This window comes from Chiloscyllium plagiosum, unplaced genomic scaffold (genome assembly GCF_037043375.1).
Source record: "Chiloscyllium plagiosum isolate Xiang-an unplaced genomic scaffold, Cpla_swu_hap1 HiC_scaffold_1, whole genome shotgun sequence".
NCBI classification, from domain to species: domain Eukaryota; kingdom Metazoa; phylum Chordata; class Chondrichthyes; order Orectolobiformes; family Hemiscylliidae; genus Chiloscyllium; species Chiloscyllium plagiosum.
The window spans coordinates 72460356-72478140 of record NW_028270139.1 but is presented as its reverse complement, the minus strand read 5'-3'; the positions used below and the strand labels follow the sequence as shown (position 1 = coordinate 72478140).

Sequence of the window (17785 nt, the reverse complement as noted above, 5' to 3'; positions counted from 1 at the left end):
TAAATTAATTTAATTAGATCAATTTAAATTTATTTTATTTCTCTTAGTGGTGCACAAGTATATTTGTATAAGATTAAATCTCAGGACTAACTAATAGTTAATGGTGCTAGTTATAGGATTATTCCTAAATAAACAAAACAGACCTTACCATAATGATATTTCCAATATCTTTAAACAATGTTTTCTAGTTGCTTATGATTATGGAAGCCTGATGATAGTATAATTCAGTACAGGTACACAATCCTTTATCTGAAATCCTTGGGGCCAGTTGTTTCTCGGAATTGGGAAATTTTCAGATGTCGGAATAAATGACATTTTCACAGTGACATTTTTAAAAAAATTACCTAACAGCAGATGACCGTGTGAATAGTACGAGTGCTGAGACAAAATTGAAGCCTGCCAGTGCTGCCCACGGTGCCAAGTCATATCTGAGTGATGTGGTTCGAGTGGGTGTGGAGTTGGGTGACCTGTTCACACACCAAAATGATGCTCCACACTCCATGAGAAAGATTTTGGATTTTGGAGCTTTCGGATTGTGGAATTTTGGATAAAGGATTGTTTACCTGTATATGGCACTATTTGAAGTGTTAGGCAGAATCTACTGCTGCCGACTCTCCATGAGGTGGATTTCAAGATGGAGGGGTGGGAATATAATCTGCTGCTGTTCCCACTGCCTCAGATAAAGTCTGGACCAAGAAAGCTTGTGAGCTTTCTTTTCCGCTACCCACCTATTTCCCCCCCACCAACACACACACTTGGGTTGCTAATTCAGAGATCCTGAACAACTGGTGGAATTTGAGTTCTATTGATATCTGGAATTGAAAGATAGTTATCAATGATGGTGGCCATGACAATTGTTATCAACCATATCAATTTCCTGATGAAGGGCTTTTGCTCGAAATGTCGACTTTCCTGCTCCTCGTATGGTGCCTGACCAGCTGTACTTTTCTAGCACCACACTCTTGGTTCTAATCTCCAGCATATGCAGGACTTACTTTTGCCTAATTGTTATCAACAGTCAACTGGTTCACCTTTTTGAAATGGAAGTTTGCCATTCTGACCTGGTTTAGCTACAGACTCACAGCAATATGCTAACATAAAAAAAAGCTACGGATGTTGCAGATCCGAATTCTAAAACAAGTTTTTTCAACAATCACCGTTTTTGCTTGTAATATATCAATGACTTGCCTGAAAAAAGTGAATGTACTATAACCATGTTTGCGGATGGCACAAACGTTGATGGGAAGGTCAATGATAAGGATGGTACAAGGAGACTACTGAAGGATATAGACAGGTTAAGTGAGTGGGCAAAAGCTTGGCAGATTGAGCAAAATGTGCAAAAGTGTGAGGTTATGCACATTGGTAGAAAGAATACAAAAGCTGAATACTATTTAAATGGAGAAAGACTGCAGAAAGCTGCAGCACAGAGGAATTTGGGGAGTCCTAGTGCATAAATTATGAAAAGCTAGCATCCAAGTTCAGTGGGTAATAGGGACAATAAACAAAATTTTAGCCTTTCTTTCAAAGGGAATTGAGTTTCAAAAAAATAGAGAAGTCTTGCTTTAACTATTCAAGGCACTAGTCAGACCATAGTGGAAGTACTGTGATCAGTTTTGGTCCCCTTATTTAAGGGAAGATATATTTGCATTGGAGTCATTCCAGAGAAGGTTCCTTAACTAAATCCTGGGTATGGGAAGATTCTCTTATGAAGAGAGGTTGAGTTATTGAATTGGTTCTTATTGGAGAACTGTAGAGACTGGGTGGTTGAGCATATTCAAGGCTATCATAGACTTCTAATCATTAAGCAAATCAAGAGTTCTTGTGGGGATAGAAAAGCAAGTAAGTGGAAATGGGGATTATTAGATCATCTTAGAATCATAGAAATTAGAGTTGATCATTTGGCCCTTTGCTACTCTGCCATTCATTACAATCATAATAATCAACTTCTCAGGCCCCTGTGCCCTCGTTCACCCCATACCTTTTGATCCTTTTAGTCATAAAAACTATATCTAACTCTTTCTTGAAAACATTCAGTGTTTTGGCCTCAGCCGTTTTCTGTGGCAGAGAGTTCCATAGGCTCACCACTCTCTAGGTGAAGAAGTTTCTCCTCATCCTAATCGCAAATGGCTTATTTAATATCTTTAGACTGCGACCCTTGCTTTTGGATTCCCCATCCTTCCTGCATTTACACTGTCGAACCCTGTTTGAATTTTCTAGGTTTCAATGAGATCCTCCCTTATCCTTCTGAACTCCAATGAATACATTCCTAACCAATCAGTCTCTCTTCTGACATCAAAGAGAGGCTGGATTGGTTAGGACATTGAATGATAAAGCATTCTCAATGGACCAAATGGCTTACTAATGGCTCTATGTCGCTGAAAATGTGTTGCTGGAAAAGCGCAGCAGGTCAGGCAGCATCCAGGGAACAGGAGAATCGACGTTTCGGGCATAAGCCCTTCTTCAGGAATGAGGAAAGTTTGTCCAGCAGGCTAAGATAAAAGGTAGGGAGGAGGGACTTGGGGGAGGGGCGTCGGAAATGTGATAGGTGGAAAGAGGTCAAGGTGAGGGTGATAGGTCAGACTGGGGTGGGGGCGGAGAGGTCAGGAAGAAGATTACAGGTTAGGAAGGCGGTGCTGACCTGCTGCACTTTTCCAGCAACACATTTTCAGCTCTGATCTCCAGCATCTGCAGACCTCACTTTCTCCTCTATGTCTTCTGGTCAATGTGGTGAACTCTTAACTGTCCCGTCAAATGGCTCAGCAAGTCACTCACTTCAAGCAAAGTTAGTGTTGAGCAACAACTGCTTGTCTTGCCAGCAATCCTCTCCCCCCACTTAAGGACATCATCCTGCTGCCTCTGAGGCTCAGTTAGGGCTGGACGGAGTTCTTGGTATCTGGGGAGAGCAGCAAACAAACTCTCTTATTGCTAAATTGTGGGATGTGCCTGTTCAAAAGATTGAGGGCCTGATTAGGGAGGGAAGATGGCTAGGAGTTGGCAACCTTCTTGCTACAATCCCCATCCAGCTAATGTTTATCTTTCCTGAAGGATCCCACAAACTCAGCTGAAGATCCATGTATTAACAATAGCTTTCACTGGCAAAGACACCTGTCTAGACCACCCTTATTAAATTCTGTTCTTTATTGCCTTCAAATTAGGGGGTGTTTAAAAAGTTAGAATTTATTTTGATTTTCTTTTTGTATATTAAAAGTGAATGCCTGTGCAGGAGATAGAGCACTTCAGTACTTTTTGTGAACCAAATGTCAGCTTCATATACTCCCAGGTTAGGCTGCTGACTGATACTTCATCAAAATGTTCTGTTTGCCAATAGAATTTTAGGCTATTCTACAGCACCATCTTAAACTGCCTGAACCTTAAAAAGCCACAGGGAAAATGGAGATCCTCTCCTGTGTCCATGAATATTGAATTGTGATTTGTTGACCAAACAGCATCTTTCACTGTAGATGAGCTAGACGAATTTGACATCCTGATAAAGGGTATACAAGAATTTAATTTTGAGAAAGAGTAGCATTAAAAACAGCAATTATATGTTTTCTGTTTGCTCCAGCAGATCAGAACTCTTGCAAGGAAGGGAATTTATCCTGTGCTGAAAATTCCTGTACAGACACCTGCAATGGCTCTAGTTGTGCAGCTCACAACAGTAGAACAAACTGCAGTAAGTTAGAGCGATTTGATCAAATTATTCTGAAAGATGCGTGGTCTGCCATGGCACACCACACAATTAAAGTTTATTTCCTTTTGACCACAAATATATGTAATATTTGCAATGGCAATACATCATATTTGTGTATCACACAGTGTACAGAGGAACCTCGACTATCCCAATGAGATGGGCGGGCACTATTTTGTTTGGATAATTGATTATTAATTTAATTGATTCAATTCCTTTCCTCTGGGGAGTTTTCTGTTAAGTCCCCTCCCCATTCAGGAGACTAAACAGTAGCACACTGCGCGAGAGCCCCCACACCCCAACCCGCTCCAACACTGCCCTGCTGCTCGTGCACCAAACCCGTCCAACACTGCCATCGTTCGCTCCCACCTCTCCCCCCCCCCACCCCCCCCCCAAACCTATCCAACACCAACCCGCTTCCCCTTGCCTGTCCCCCAACCCTGTCCATCTCCACTCTTTCCCCTCCCCGCCCCCCCCCCCCCCCGCCCCCTCACCATGTCTTTGATGTAATGTTTCTATCGGAACCTCGAGATCTCGTTCGGATAATCCGAGATTCGGATAATTGAGGTTCCTCTGTAATAAGAGACTCCAGACATGGTATCATTTTTAATTTTCATTATTAGTAGAGAGTTTGTCTAATATTTAACCTTCAGCCATTTTATCAAAACCAACTTTTTAAAACTCAAGTATCTTGCAAGAAAACCCATTTAAATGTTCTTTCCTCATGCAGGTAAATGTGAGCCCATTACTCTTGAGCTCTGTATGAATCAGCCATACAACTCCACCATCTACCCTAACTACCTGAGTCACCGGGACCAGAAAGAGGCATCAATTAGCTGGGAATTTTCACTCTTTCCGAACCTTGTTCAGACGAATTGTTACAAGTACCTCATGTTTTTTGCGTGCAGCATCCTTGTACCAAAGTGTGACTATGAGACTAATCAACGGGTCCCACCTTGCAGGTAATGCAGAATGCCCTCCTTATTCAAAAGATTGGAAAGGATATGGAGAGCACTACTCCATTTTGTTGCAGACATTTTCATAATAATCTAATGGAGTAGGTTGCAGTATTAATGCATCAGGTTTTGTTTTATCACAGATATAATCCAAGCCTGCTATATTCATAGTTCATGCAAAATTCTTGAGTGAATAAAACAATATGTAGCATATATTGGTGCATTTGTCACTTATTGCATTAACAAAATTAATTGGCTTGATGACAAAAGATTCCATTAAAATGCATTTCTACGTACCTTCAATTTTCTTCACCATCAATTACAGGATATTCCATGTAGATACTGAATTGGGAAACAACAGTGCTAGAGAATATGGAGTAAAGGAGTTTATTATGGACCAGGCCAGACCCCTCAAAACCTTTCAAGAAGGTAGCCCAGACCCTAACTTTGCTAGTTGTTTTAAGCAGGTGTAAAGTTGGTATTCCAGGAGAGAATCAGCTGGTCCAAACTCTTAGTTTTAAACAAAACAGAATGTATTTACACAATTACTGAATGAAACACAAAGGACAAAAAACAGAATACTGAGTAACTTTTCCTATCTTAAAACCAACAGACCATCCCATTTCATGATGCTGTTCCAAAATACTTGCAACAATCCTCATAAACACCCTTTGGCACAAAAACTAAAATCAAACACAGGGTCTTACAGGATAGGAGTCAGAAGAGAAAACAAGCCACACAACTACTACAACAACAAAAAAACCAAACCAGAGAAAAACTGAGCTGGGAGAAGTGGCCACTCCCCTTTCATTATACAAGTGTTTTTTTAACTTGAAAGTCTTCTGCCTGAGGCAGTATCTGTTATCTGTAAATAGATTGGCCCTAAAACCCATCCAAACTCAGACTTTTCGGAACCTGTGTCATTTACAACCTCTTTGAGAAAAACCAAGAACAACAAAACCTCGTTAAAGGAGCAACATCATCACAAGTTGATTAATTAATTGATATTCCATCAAAATGATCTCTCGGTCAAAGTTTAATTGTGACATTACGTACAACTAATCGCAGGAAAAAGTGCATGGCCGTTTGGTATTTATTATTTTTAATGGGAAATTTATTGCATATGCAATTAGTTGTCCTCCTATTTTATAATATTTTAATTATTGTTTAATATTTTCATTCTTATGTTAAGATCCCTATGTGAAGACTCCAAAAAACATTGTGAGACTGTACTGAGTATGGTTGGACTGCAGTGGCCAGAGGACACTGATTGCAAACAGTTCCCCAGAGAAACCTCTGACAATAGGACATGTCTGATGCCTGATGAGAATGTGGAAGGCTAGTATTAATTTTATAGGTTTTAAGAGTTATATTAAGTTGCAACTTTGGTACGGTTATGTTTTTTGTCTCAATTTCGATACCTTCCGAAGAGATATTTTCTTTCTTGAAGAAGCTGGCACTTACTGGGGCAAAGTTCCTTGGGTGTCAGACAACCTCAATACCTCTTCCCAATGGTCATTGTTCATCTTTAAATTTAAACACTAAGATGTAAATGTTTGTTTTCGCCCCGTAGGCAGTAATCTGACTGAGTGAATCATTGTCCCTGTCTCCTCCTTCCCCTCTCCCAAAATAATCTTGTTTGAAGGTCACAAGAAATAGGAGCAGCAAATAGGCATCTGCCAATAAGCATGTTATGCCATCCAGGAAGGTCCTGAATGATATGTTTGTAGCCTTAACTCCTCTTTCCATGCCGCCCCCAGAACTCTTTATTTTCCTATCAATAAAAAAGTTATGTGTACCCTCAACCTTGAGTATTTTCCATGACCCAGCCTCCACTGTAGTCTGTAGAAGAGAATGCCAAATATGAATTACTATATGAGGGCACACATTTTCCTCATCTCGTTTTAACTGGAAAGTCTGTTAGTTTGAAACTGAGCCCTAGCTCTAGCTTCTCCTGTGAGAGGAAACATCCTCTCAGAGCTGTCACTGAGGTTCCCTCAGAATATTTTATATTTTTATAAAATCACCACTCATTTCTCTGAATTCCAATGAGTATAGACACAACCTTTCATCATAATGAAACACTCACGTTTCAGAATCAGTCAAGTGAACCATTCTTGAACTTCTTCCAAATTAAATGTGTCCTTCTTTAAGTAGGAAATCAAAAGTGTGCAAAGTACTCCAGTGTGGTTTCTTCAATACCCTGTACAAATGTTTGATGCAGAGTAATGCCGATAGTGTGGGTTCAATTCCCATATCGACTGAGCTCACCCTGAAGGTTTTGCCTTTTCAACATAACACCTTGCCCAAGGCATGGTAGCCCTCAGGCTAAACGCACCACCATTCAGTCTTCTCTAATGAGAGAGCAGCCCTGTGGTTCTCTGGGACTATGAGAACTTTAGTCTTTGCTTACAGTTGTAATGAGATGTCCTTGCTTTTATATTGCATTCCCCCTGCAAATAAGGTTCAACATTACATCACATGACTGACTACTTGGTGTAACTGTGTGATAGCTTTTTGTCATTCATGTGAAAGGACACACCAGGATGCTGTGTATTGCAGAATTCTGTGTGTTGCTGACTTTTTATTTGCTACCACACACTTAGCCTCTCTATATTATTTGCAGAATTCTTGTGTCCTCATCATTTTTTGGTTTAATACCTACTTTTGTGTCATCAACAAATTTGGCTGCAATCTACTCAGTTCCTTCATCCAAGTCATTGACTATCTGCCTCCTGTTAGTTATCTATTGAATTAAAGTCCTACCACCCCAAACCTCAACTTCAGCATCATGGGGTCTTATTTCGTAGAGTAACCATTTTTAATGGTTACTCTACAAAATGCCTTTTGTGATGCCTAGGCCAGTTAGCACATAATCTGTTGTTGGGAAAATGTCTTTTTTTATAAAGGATGTAATAGAAAAGCATTGAGTAACATGAAATATAATCAAGCAGAGTTAGCATGGCCTTATGAAGGGGAAACCAAGCCTGACAGAATTACTGAGGAGGAAACAACCAGGGTAGTTAAAAGGGAAACAATAAGTGTTAAGAGCGTATGAGCCCATGGTAGTTGGGGTTGTAAATTAAAGTCACTAAAATCCTACCATACCATAAGGCTGCTTTCCATTGTAGAGGGAGAACTGGTGGTAGCTCAAACTGAGGGGCACAACACCTCAGGTGAGGAGAGACATTGAGAAGAAGAGTTCTTAATGGTAACCTTAGCTGTTGCGGGAATTGAACGCATGCTGTTTGCACCACACTTCATTGCAAACCAACCATCCAGCCAACTGAACAACTGACCCCCAAATTAACTTGGAAAGAAGATTGGCTAACAAAGACAGAGTGAGATAAATTGACATTTTCAGGATGGCAACCTTTAACTAATGGAGTGTCCCGGGGATCAGTGGTGGAGCCATTATTATTTGTGATATATATTAATGACTCAGATAGAGGAAGTGAATTTATTATCATTATGTTTGAGGAGGATACAAATATAGTTGGCAAGGCAAGTAATGAGGATGACACAAGGAGTCTACAAAGGTTAATCGACAGATTAAGTGTTTGCACAAACTTGGCATACTGACTATAATACGGGAGAGTGTGAGAATGTGCACTTTAGTCGGAAGAATAGGACAGTTTTATGTTATTTATAAGGAGAAAGACTGCAGAAAGCTACAGGACAAAGGAGTTTGAGAGGTCCTTGTACATGAATCACAAAATGTTAGCGAATATTCGGGAATATAGTGCAAAAATAGGACTGTCTTTCTGAGACTATACAAGGTACTGATCACACAGCAGGAATAGTGTGAACAGCTTTGGTCCCTTGATCTAAGCAAGATATCCCGCCATTGGAGTCATTACGGGGAATGTTCACTAGGTTGACCCTGGATATGGAGGGACATTCTTATGAGGAGAGGTTGAGTAGGTTGTGCCTGTACTGGCTTGAGTTTAGGAGAAAGAGAGGAGACCTTATTGAAATGTTTAAGACTTTTAGAGTCAATTTCAGCCTCAGGTGACTGTCTGTGTGGAGTTTGAACATTCTCCCCATGTCTGTGTGGGTTTCCTCCAGGTACTCCCGTTCCTTCCAAAGATGTACAGATTAGGTGGATTGACCATGCTAAATTGCCCTGCAATGTCTAGCGATGTGTAGGTTAATTGAATTAGCGATGCAAAATACAGGGATAGGGTAGGGGAGTGATTCTGGGTCAGATGCTCTTCGGAGAGTCCATGTGGACTTGTTGGGCTGAATAGCCTGTTTCCATACTGTAGAATTGGGCTAAGGCACCGAAAGGCAGTGTTGTTGTGATAGAAGTACATGAACATTCAGTAGCCCTCTAAAGAAAAATTCTAGACTTTGAATTGTTTATATGAATGACTTTGAATAACAATTATAAATGTATAGAGTTACGTTCTGCAACAAGTTGTCATATTTAAATTTGAAGGAACTCTGGCCTCAACAGAAAGCAATAGAGTTTGTATTAAGGTGGTGTTGTTTCAGTGTAGGAAACAGGAGGTCTTGATGTATTCAGTAAATATATTCAATGAATTGATTCAAATACTCTGTTGTAAATTAAATAATTAAATGAACTTCACTTGCAGCCTCAAACAAGCCTGCTGAAGGTGTCAATTTTGCTCCATATTGTGATTCACTATGAATGACTGCTCACAGTTTATACTTCCCTATTGAACTATAAATTCACAATATGATTAAATTCCCAATTATTTAATGTAATGAAAATGCTAATATAATGATAGAAATAATGGGCCTGCCTGCATCTTAAGCCCACTATGTGTAACCATCCTCACCAGATGCAATGGAAGTGCACTGATGGAAGGATTTACTGTTTTATTCGCAGAGTGCTCCCCAAGTCATTTCAAGTGTAAATCAGGGAGATGTGTCTTGGCATCAAAAAGGTGTGATCGACGACCAGACTGTGATGATTTTAGCGATGAGGAAGCATGTGGTATGTGTTGCTTGCATTCCTTCTGTGAAGATCCTACGTTTTAATTTCCCAACAGACTACAGCAAGATTTCTACAAGGGCTGTATATAAAATATCATTTTTTTTATATTAAAAAAATGTCTACTAGGAGCTGGGTGCACATGCTACACATTCATCTCCAAGACCCAAGAATAAAATCCAGTCAAAACTGACAAGATCTGCACAGTAAGCAGTCTATAAAGGTTTCCTGTGTGAATTTGAGTTTAACCAGTCTTAATCTTCTTGATTGTTCCACACATATACTATTGAAATGGAGCAGTCAAAGCATTTGCCAGATGTGTTGGTTGAGAAATTTGCCAATGTGCATTCTGTTATTTTCTCTCACAAGTCTATTTTCACTTCTCATGTTAAAGGTTCGTACAGTTCCATGTGCTGCAAGATCAAACTTCTCAGCAACTAGCCATCTGCACACAATGTCTATTGCTCTCGATGTGGTCTCCTCTACATCAGGGAGACAGAACGTCAACATGCGGAGCGTTTCAGGGAACATATCTGGGTCACAACCCCACCGCCCTGTAGCTGACCACTTCAACTCCTCCTCCCACTCCACAAGGACATGCAAGTCCTGGGCCTTCTCCACCAAATCCATCTGATGTCTGGAGGAAGGATGCTCCATCTTCCACCTTGGGACCCTCCAATCACACGGATTCAATGTTGACTTCACTAGTTTCCAAATCTCCCCTCCCTCACCTCATCCTAGATCCAACCCTCCAACTTGTCACTCACTACACTCTTGAACTGACCTACCTGTCCATCTTCTTTCCCACCAATCAGCTCTACCCTCCCCACCAATCTATCGCAATCACCGCCCACTTGCATCCAGCTATTGCCTTCCCAACTACCTTCCCCTCAGCCCCATCCCCACCCTCCTATTTATCTCTGAGACTCCTTTCCCTTCACATTCCTGATGAAGAGCTTATGCCCAAAATATTGGCTCTCCTGTCTCAGATGCTGCCTGACCTGCTGTGCTTTTCCAGCACCACACTTTTTGACTCAGACTCGCCAGCATTTGCAGTTCTCACTTTCTCTTTTGCTCACAAAGTAAATCAAATGCTGAGATGGCTGCTTGAAAATGGCTGCCCTGATCAAATCATTATTTGCTGTATACTATGCAGAATCTTGAAAAGGTTTCTGACTGTCACTTGTGACACTGAAAGGTGCTCAGCTAGTCTATCTCCGACTGCCATCAAAGGGAAAGGTATCTTAAAACTGTGAGCAACATGTGAAGCTTGCTGTCTCACACTACAACTCTGCAGTAAACATGAGTGGTACTCTCCACTAACAGAATGTCAAAAGGCATGTTGCTTACCACACAAATATATAATATGATAAATGAGTCTCGTACCAGTGTGATTTCAGGTATGTGAATCTTATGTCCTACAACTGGCAAACATTATTCAAAAAACATGTCCCTTTGAGCGTCTGTTGCAGGCAGCATGCTGACTGCACTGAACCAGTCTGTGCTCACAAACCTCACAACGCCACGTCCAACAATAGGAAGGCAACATTTCAAGCTGGCAACTTGTTTCAAATGGATTGTCACAAAGATCAGTGTTGGGGCCACAATTATTTACAATCAATACTAATGAAAGTGAATGCACTTTTGCCAAGTTTGCAGATGACACCAAAATATGAAGAAAGGCAAGAAGTCAGAATAACACGAAGAGTCTGCAGAGGGATACAGATAGACTAAGTGAATGGGCGAAATCTTGGCAAATGGAATATAATGTAGGAAAACGTGATGTTTTGCTGACAGGAAGAATTAAAAAGCTGAATATCGTTCAAATGGAGAAAAATCTGTAGCTTTCTGCAGCCGAGGAGTCTTGATGCATGAATCACAAAAAAAAGCTAGCATTCAAGTTCAGCAGGTAATAGGGAAGGCAAATAGAATTTTGGCTTTTATTTCAAAGGGGATGGAGTGTAAAAGTAGAGAATCCTCATTAAAATCATACTAGTCACCGGTTAAGTGTGAACTGTTTTGCATCCCTTATTTAAGGAAAGATATGCTAGAATTAAGGCAGTCCAGAAAATGGTCACTAAGTTGATTTCAGGAAGGAAGGATTTTCTTATGAGGAGAGGTTGATTGAAACATACACGAGTCTTAGTGGAAAGATATTTTTCCCCTTGTGGGAGAGTCCAGGACCAGACAGCATATTTTCAGAATGATGGTTTATATGTTTAAGATGGAAATGAGGAGAAATTTCTTCTTTGAGGATAATGAATCTGTGGAATTCTTTACTGCAGAGAGCTGTTGAAGCTGAGTCATTAAGTGTATTCAAGCCGGAGATAGATATTTAATCAGTGAGGTGATCAAGGGTTATGGGGCAATGCAAGAAAGTGAAGGTGAGAATTATCAGATCAGCCACATGAATGCTGGAGCAGACTCGATGGGTTGAATGGCCAAATTCTGTTCCTGAATCTTATGGTCTTGTTAGATCTGATTCTGCTATTGGACAATGTTTGCTAAATAATTTCAGATTATTAATTGGGCTTGCAGTTTGATCCATTGTCATGTACTAGAAGCTACGCACATTCACACCCAAAACCCTGTTCTTTATAGATGAAAAGGTTATGGAAGCTGCCAACCTCTATTGTATTTTTCACGATAACACCCTGATCAATCTGAGTCTATCTGCCTGGTTAGAGTTTAATCAGCTTCACATTGCTGCTGCAGCTCTATGCCTACAATGGTCCAAGCAAATCAACACTGCCTTCTCTTGCTATATAAATTGTTGTTCCCTTTCAAAGTTTAGTTTCTTGCATCCCAGTCTTAATGAGTGCAATATAAAAGCCTTCAATTTAGTGTTTCTAGTTCACAGTTGACATGGACACACGACTGCACAAAAGGGAGGTTTAAGGACAGCTAGGGCAGAACATAATGCACTCCCCCTCTGGGACTTTTGATAAAAGGTATATTCAATCAGGTGGGAAGGAGGCACGTTGAGATTGCACAGGCTTTCCACTCCCACCCTGATTAACAAGGGCAGTGGAATAGAACTCCTTCTACTTCTTGAAACCAGCATCAGTATCAAACACTCCCAGGTCAGCTACAACACAGCCAGATGCAAACTAAAAGGTGTGGCGGTCTGTAGGTAGCCTTCCAGAATTACTCACAATTGAGGGTTCTTACTCAGCAATTAATCCAAACCTAACTCCTCATCACTAATGCACTTGGACTCTGGGATTGTGGTCACTCATTCAAAGACAATGTCTGATCCACAACTGAACATTGGGAAGGGTAAGAGTCACCCATCCACCTTGTTGCAGATTGGCTTTACCATGGCAGCAACATTATCACTGCCCTCTTGTCATTACCTACTTGTGGTCTGGGATGCAGCAAACATACTAGGCCTTAGGTAAGTGATGTACTCGCAGTAATGCCTACTTCTCCATTGGTGCTGCTATTTAGTAGAGCATCCAAACTGTACTTGACTGGTAGCTTTTGACTGGCAGGATATCCTCCCCTTGGTCCTTAATCCTGGGCAAGCTGGCTATTCAGTTGAGTGGCACGTTCTGTGATGGACTCTCCAATGAAGAGACAATGTGGCACCCTCACTCTCTAGGCAGCAGGTGAGAGACCCTTGCCACCTTCATTAATACTCCACCCCTAGTCCATAAAATGGAAAAATCTCACTGTGTTGGAGCCAAGTCTTCTCCTCTGAGATTAGAACTTGAGGACATTGTTGGGACAGAATGTAAGGACCTTTTAGTTTGCATCTGGCTGTGTTGTAGCTGACCTGGAAGTGCTTGATACTGATGTTGGATTCAAGAAATAGGAGGGTTTCTATTCCACTGACCTTGTTAAACACTTATCAAATCTATTCTCCACTTGACCTTTAGGAAAACTTTGTAAAGTTTGTTGTAAATGGGAATGTTTCTGTGAAGCAGATTTTAAATAGTTAATCTGTGTTGGACTGGTGTCATTAAACTGATAACTTGTCAGGTTGCTTGTGATAATGTAAGCACTATAACAATCAACAAACAAGTAGCTCCTAGTAACAATCAGTACATGAGGTTGTCTGCTTTTTACTGCGGGTAGATTACTGTGAGTGTGACGCAGAAAGCAGTCCATTTTAGAAACTAGGTGAATCATTTGACACCATGGTTTTTTGCCATATCATTCTCAACCATCCAGCATTTCAAGCAAATAGTTATAATTCTGATTTTTAAAAAGTTATTATATGAACAATGGGAGACTGGAAAAGATCCACTTGTTCATTCAATCTGTTCCATGTCAGCCTTCAGTTGTTCAAGGGATATGGCATAACTGTCTGGGCCAGCATTAACTGCCTGTCCTTAAATGTCTTGGAGAAGGTGGTGGTGGTGGTAGTAAGCTGACTTCTTGAACTGCTGCAGGCCCCCATGCTGTGTAGGGAAAACCACAGCGCAGATAGAGAAAGAGTTCCAGGATTTTGACCCAGCATCTGTAAAGGAACAGCGATACATTTTCAAGTCAGCATAGTGTGTGACTTGGAGGGGATTGCCCAAGTGGTGGTGTTCCTACGTAGTTGCTGCCTGTCCTTCTAGATGGGAAAGGTTGTAGATTGAAAGGTGTTGTTGAAGGAGCCTTGGTGACATCTAGCAGTGCATCTTGTAGGCAATGCATATTGCTTTTACTATGCATTAGTGATGAAAGATGTGAATATAAGTGACGGATGTAAGTTGATCAAGTGGGCTATATTCTCCTGATTGGTGTTTATCCTGAATATTGTTAGAGCTACATACATCCAAGCAAGTGAGGAATATTCCAACTGATGTGTGCCTTGTAGATCATAGATAGACACTGGGGAAACAGGACGTTTAGATTAGATTCCCTACAGTATGGAAACAGGCCCTTCATCCCAACAAGTCCACACCGACCCTCCAAAGAGTAACCCACCCAGACCCATCTCTCTCTGACTAATGCACCTAACACTATGGGCAATTTAGCATGGCCAATTCACATGACCTGCACATCTTTGGACTGTGGGGGGAAACTGGAGCACCCGGAGGAGACCCACGCAGACACTAGGAGAATGTACAAACTCCATAGAGTCACCCAAGGCTGGGATCGAACCTAGGTCCCTGGTACTGTGAGGCTGCAGTGCTAACCACTGAGCCATATGCCGCCATTACTTGCTACAGCATTCCTAGTCTCTGACCAGCACTAGTAGCCACACTATTTATAGCTGGTCCAGTTAGTTTCTGGTCAATGGTAACCCCTTTGCATGTTGATGATAGGGAAGTCAGCAATGATAATGCCATTGAAAGCCAAGGGGTGATAGTTAGATTCTTTCTTGTTGGAGATGGTCATTCATTGTTTCTGATGTGGTGCTAATATTACTTGTATTTATCAATTGAGTTGACCAGGGCTTGCTACATACGGACATGGACTGCTTTAGTATTTGAGGTGTTGCAAATTATGCTGAACATTATGCAAACCTTGGGAAATATTCCCCACGTGTGACTTTTCAATGGAGGGAAATGTCAAAGATGAAGCAGTTGAAGATGGCTGGGCCTAGGATATGACATTTAGAAACTCCTGTAGTGATGTTCTGTAGCTGACATGATTGACCTCTAACTGCAACTATCTTCCTTTGTGTCAGAAATGACCAATATAGAGTTTTCCCCTGATTCCGATTGACTCCAGTTTTGTCAGGGCTCCTTGATGCCAGACTCTATCAAATGCTGTCCTGATATGAAGAGTAGTCATTCACACCTGGAGTTCATCTCTTTTGTCGATGCTCGGCCCAAGGTTGTAATGAGGCCAGGAACTGGGTTGCCCTGGTGAATCACCCCTGAACATCTGTGAAAAAGCTTTTCTTTTGTAAATAGGTTTGATAGTTCATTGATGACTTTTTCCGCTCACTATGGTGATGGTTGAGAGTAGGCTGATATTCGTCCATGTTGGATCGATCCTGTCTTTTTGTGCATGAGATATACCTGTGCAAGTTCCCACATTGTACAGTACATTCTGGTTTTGTAACTGTACTGGAACAACTTGGTCGGGGTCCAGCTAGTTCTGTAGCACAAATTTTCATGACTATTGCTGGACCTTTTATCTTAACTTCTGAGCCCATATCCTTCTCAGTATCCAGTGTCTTTGGATGTTTTTTGATATGTTTCTTGTAGTGTACAATGCTGTGAACCTCAGCAAAGTTCAGAGATGAATCATGTACCTAACATTTCTGTGTGAAGATGGATATATATACTTCAGCTTTGATGTGCTAGTGTGCCCCATTGTTGAAGATGGGTTTGCATCACAACTGACTAGAATGCCGGAATAGCAAATAATTAAGAAACCTAATAGATTGTTGTTGTTCATTTTGAAAGGAGTTGAATATAAAAGGTGATATTTCAGATATATGAAACACTGGTGAGATCACATCTGGAATGCTGTATACTCCATTGGTCTCCTTAGTTTAAAAAAATGATGTAAATGCATTGGAAGTAGATCAGAGAAGGTTTACTGAAGTAATACCTGCAATGGGGGGGCAAGGGGAGGTTCTCCTATGGAAAAAGGTTGGACAGGCTACACTTGTATTTGCTGGAGTTTAGAAGATTCAGAGGCAAATTGATTGAAACATATAAGATCCTGAGGAGGCTTAACAAGGGTGGATATGTAGGGGCTCTTTCCTCCTACGGGGAGTCTAGAATTGGGGGTTATTGATTTAAAAATAATTAAGACAGAGGAGGAGATTTTTTTTCTCTCTGAGGACTGAGTCTTTGATCTCTCTTTTTCAAAGGTTGGTGGTTTAAAAGGTTCTGCTAACCGCATGTGAAATGATTCTTTGTAAATAGTGATTTTTCAAAAACATTGCTCATCTACTATCATTTCTTCAAATTTAGTTTCCCAATTTATTCTTGCTACCATGCTTCTCACAGTTACATATTTAATTTTCTTTGGATTTAACACTAAAAGAGTAAAATCTGAATCCCAATACTCTTTAATGAAGAAAACCATTTTAATCACAAGATGAATTAAAAGACTGAAGACTTTTCCACTTCCATAAAACTGGTCAATTTACTAGTTAATTTAATGGTTTCTTACCTAAGCCACTGCATCATCAACACTGCATTAAAATATACTTCAACTATCATACATGATTATATGATGACATGTGAAGTTAGCAAGACCTTTTAAAAGCTGAACACACGCATCAGCTGGTTTCGAAACAGTTTCTACCCTACTGTTGTTAAAATACTGAATGGACTCACAAACCCTTAACATTTGCCTGTACCTGTGTTTTGGTTTTTGCCACTGTTTACCTATTATTTACTTATCTACGCTATTTAACTATGTGACCTGCCGATATTACTCACAAGACAAAGCTTTTCACTGTGCCTCAGTACACGTGATAACAAATCCAATTTAATTCAATTCAAATCTACCTGTCAAAGGGTCTTCCTGACATGAGATATTTTTTCTGTCTGAGGACTGTGAGTTGTTGACCTTTTTTTCACAAGGTCGTCATTTAAAAGATTCTGCTAACTTCCTATGTCATGGGAAATGATTTTTTGTAAATAGTGATTTTTTTTTTAAAAAAAGCATTGCTCATCTACCACCATTTCCTCTTCCAATGACATGAACAACATCTTCCTCAGAAACCTGCAAAAGTTGGCATGATTCCATGAAAACTATGGGGGATTTGAAATCCCATGCCATTTAAAAATGCTGCATGATGGCAACTGGGTGGGATCATACACACCTCTTTTCCTTTCAGAATGTGGATTTGCCCTGCATGGGAACAACATGTTCAGTCCTTTATCTCTGTGCAAGCTAGCCTGCAACTTGCCTTGCAATTGCATTAAGGAAGGAAAATGATAACCTTCAGGAAGTGGCAAGGCACTGCTCAAACTAGAAGTTGCAAATTTTGGAAATCAATACGTAAATCCTCCTTTTACTAGTTCATCAGCCAGTCAGTTGGTGTACCAACAAAGTTGCAAGCAGTGCCTACTTCATTGTAAGTTTGCATGACAAATTTGAATTTGGCTGATTAACATATATTGACAATATATTGACAATTATGATGAAAGTGGTGATGTGGCTGATTTAGATTATTTTTCTTTAAATTAAACTAATTGTTCAAATGTACCACTCGATCACCTAACAGACAATGTGGTGGTGGGTTGGAGTTCAAGCTCCTGTTCCATTGGTGAA

General features: G+C 40.5%; 1 protein-coding gene across 2 annotated transcripts in view; it reads left to right on the top strand.

Moving 5' to 3' along the window:
- corin (corin, serine peptidase) overlaps positions 1-17785 on the top strand; it is a 260269-nt gene that overhangs the window by 205152 nt on the left and 37332 nt on the right. For both annotated transcript variants that reach the window (XM_087987873.1, XM_087987868.1), the window contains 4 exons: positions 3569-3673; positions 4419-4650; positions 5837-5982; positions 9500-9607. In XM_087987873.1, the coding sequence (XP_087843999.1) occupies positions 3569-3673; positions 4419-4650; positions 5837-5982; positions 9500-9607 (591 nt within the window). The remainder of the gene's footprint in view (positions 1-3568; positions 3674-4418; positions 4651-5836; positions 5983-9499; positions 9608-17785) is intronic.